Source organism: Austrofundulus limnaeus, unplaced genomic scaffold (assembly GCF_001266775.1).
Source record: "Austrofundulus limnaeus strain Quisiro unplaced genomic scaffold, Austrofundulus_limnaeus-1.0 Scaffold39, whole genome shotgun sequence".
Lineage (NCBI taxonomy): Eukaryota > Metazoa > Chordata > Actinopteri > Cyprinodontiformes > Rivulidae > Austrofundulus > Austrofundulus limnaeus.
In genome coordinates, this window is record NW_013952441.1 from 610,462 (window position 1) to 613,430 (window position 2,969).

At 39.4% G+C, this 2,969-nt stretch overlaps 1 protein-coding gene across 2 annotated transcripts in view; it reads left to right on the forward strand.

Moving 5' to 3' along the window:
- Positions 1 to 32: 32 nt before the first annotated feature.
- chatb (choline O-acetyltransferase b) overlaps positions 33 to 2,969 on the forward strand; it is a 15,960-nt gene continuing 13,023 nt past the window's right edge. The window contains exons 1-4 of one of the 2 annotated variants that reach the window (XM_014007011.1): positions 33 to 288; positions 1,086 to 1,174; positions 1,849 to 2,040; positions 2,517 to 2,635. In XM_014007011.1, coding sequence (XP_013862465.1) covers positions 1,130 to 1,174; positions 1,849 to 2,040; positions 2,517 to 2,635 — 356 coding nt within the window. In that variant the 5' untranslated portion in view covers positions 33 to 288; positions 1,086 to 1,129. The remainder of the gene's footprint in view (positions 289 to 1,085; positions 1,175 to 1,848; positions 2,041 to 2,516; positions 2,636 to 2,969) is intronic. The other variant, XM_014007012.1, reaches the window with a different exon arrangement.

Genomic DNA, 2,969 nt, shown 5'->3' on the forward strand with positions numbered 1-2,969 from the left:
GTCAGATAATATGTTCCACGAATTGATTTCGATGGGAGGAGTTTCTTGCCTCGAGGGGGAAGGTAAACACCTTCAGCATCTTTTTCAAGCCGAGCTTCCACATGTGGAGCCGCAGCTTTTTGAGGCGCGGCGTGAAGAGGACGCGGTGGGTGTGTGTGGTGGTGGGGGGAGCGGTCAGTCCGAGTTTTTTTTATTCCCAAGAAGATGGAGGCTTCGTGGCCCGGACGTAGAAAAGCAACATGAACCTCTCCAAACTCCTCTGAGCTCCTGAGTGCTGCAACCAAACAGGTAAGTGTTTGTTTGCCTCTCAAGAATTCACAAATTTTTATTTATTGCTTTTCAATACTTGTGTGAAAGTTGAAAGATTTGCTCTTAATGGTGTTAAATTATATCAAACTTCGGCCAATTATATAGTTTATAAAACGTTTCACTCTTTGAGGACACTGTGTTTTTAGCTATTATATAAAAAATTGGATTTTTATTATTCTGTCAATCAACTTAACGGAATGTCAAATTCTGATAGAAATTTATTCTGAAGTTAAGCCCCACATATTTATTGTTTTAAACTTGAAATGTTCAAAAGTGAACTCTTCAAGCCATCGCTTTTTTTTTTTTTTTTTTTCCAGATTACATGAGTCAGGCTGTTCCCAAGTTTGGAATCTCGGGTCTTRTTTCTTCCATAAATGTTTAAATGTAGAAAAATGGAAAAAGTGTCACGAGTAGGAAATGAGCTTTCTTTTTTTGAAATATATGCTTTTTATGAAACCAACTTTTTTTTCGCCAAAATGTATTTTAATTCTTACAACAAAATAACTGAACATGTATTTATTTTTGTCTGTAAAAGACACTGTTTGTATAAGTAAAAGGATCAATTTAAAGTCACGTTTTTAAAGTGCATGTCTGGTTGCGGAGGTGAGCGATGGGGCGCAGCTGGATTTCAGGGACACGCAGCAAATTGCATTAAAGCGATGAAGAATGAAGGCGCGCGCTGCAGGCTCACTTTCACATGCTTGTCTCAGTGGACTTCACTGCTTTTCCCTTTTTTTCCCCCCTCTTCTTTTTCCTTTTTTTATGTTTCATATCAGAAACAGCTGAACTCAAGTCTCTTGACCAGACTTGGACTAACAACATGTCAACCCGCGGGAAAGAGGCGACAAAAGGCCAAGACAGCCGAGTATGAACCTATCCTCYTTAAACTAATTCAGTTACAGTGGTTTTGCAGCTTCGCTTCCTTAAACACAAAACGGTGTTTCTGTTAAATTGGTCAAATGGCGCAGCTGAGTTCAGCACCGCGGACAGTGCCCGCTGTAATTCCCTATTTGACCACCAGGGGCAAAATCTCTGACACGTTTCCTACATTTTGTGCCTACACCCCATTCAAATTATAACTTTCATACACTCCTTCTGCAGGTACTGACTATAAACTCCCATTTGTATTCCATAATACCAGTAAGAGAATTGTTTCTTGCAGTTGGATTGATGGAATTTAAGAATTTAAGCTTTAAATTAATCTCAATTCCCACAAATCTCTTGATCTTAACATTATTATCAGCCCGGCTTATCAGCAGTGTTCAGCATGCAAATCATGTAACTTCAGACAGAAAAAATAATCAATCTGCACTTTCCAACAATACCCACGAGGAAGTGGAATTCATTCTCAAACAAGCCTCAAAGCATTCAAGATGAATTATTAAAGCAGAGTCTAAACATAAAAAACATAAGAAACACCGAGGAATTACCTCTTTATGCATAAAAGGACATAGAGTCAAAAAAAAGACATAAATTTTTAGATCATCTGCTGCCTTCTAACCACTTCCTGAATATTTAAAATATTTGTTGTGATTTCAGGTGCTGCCAAAGGCTCCGGTCCCCCCGCTGAAACAAACTCTGGACACGTACCTGAAGTGCGTGCAGCACCTGGTGACGGAGGAGCAGTTCAGGAAGACTAGGACCATGGTGGAGAAGTTTGGGGCTCCTGGAGGCGTCGGTGAGGTTCTTCAGAAGAAACTTTTAGAGCGGCAGGACAAGACAACCAATTGGGTAAAGACAAAGCATAAAACACTTGTTGCACCTCATAGAAAAAGACAAGAAATATGAGTTTTTCCTGTGATAAAAAAAAGATGTGGCTGTTTAGTTTGAGGAACCAGGACCTGATATGTCAGCGAGTGATGTGGGTGAGAGGTTGGTGGTAGGGGATAAGTTATTAGTAAGATATTGCCAAATAAAAAACAAATAATACACAACACTGAACATGACTATTTTAAAAATCAAAATTGCAAAGTGACATATAACCTTTCTCAGAGCTGGACGAAAATCCAAACATTCAGTGATGATTTATTGAGCCTCTGCTCACTTCATTTTCCCCTCACACGTGTGCGTAAGCTCGCTGAAGTCCATCRCACTCCCACTCTTTGTTTCACTGCAGCATCGTCTCTCCTCCATTACCCACAGGCCCCAGCTCTGAAGGTAACAAAGCCAAACGCTTTCTCCCCGTGTGTCCTGGTGTTTACTTTCAGGTGTGTGACTACTGGTTGGAGGACATGTACCTGAACAACAGGCTGGCTCTTCCGGTCAACTCCAGTCCTGCCATGGTGTTTCCAAAGCAGGAGTTCAGAGATCAGAAAGATGCCCTCAGGTACTGGCTGCTGCTGTTTTGGTTCTGACAAAGTAGCTTTTAGGCTCCAACAGTAAAATAACAAAGAAAAAACAGAAAAGTAAAAACTTCTATTTTTTTTTTCATGATGGAAAAACATAAATTGTAAACAATCATAAGATTGGCATGGCAAGATTTTTTCACAACTAACCTAAAATCAAGTTTTGATAATTGTCTTGTGAAAAAGCCAAATAAACAATGCATGAAAAAAAACAAATACTTTTCAGGGTTTTTTTCTGTTACTTTCTTGATTGACAGAGTTGTTCGCTCAAAATTACAGAAAATGAAAAATGTGTTCCAGCAGATAAAGCAGAAT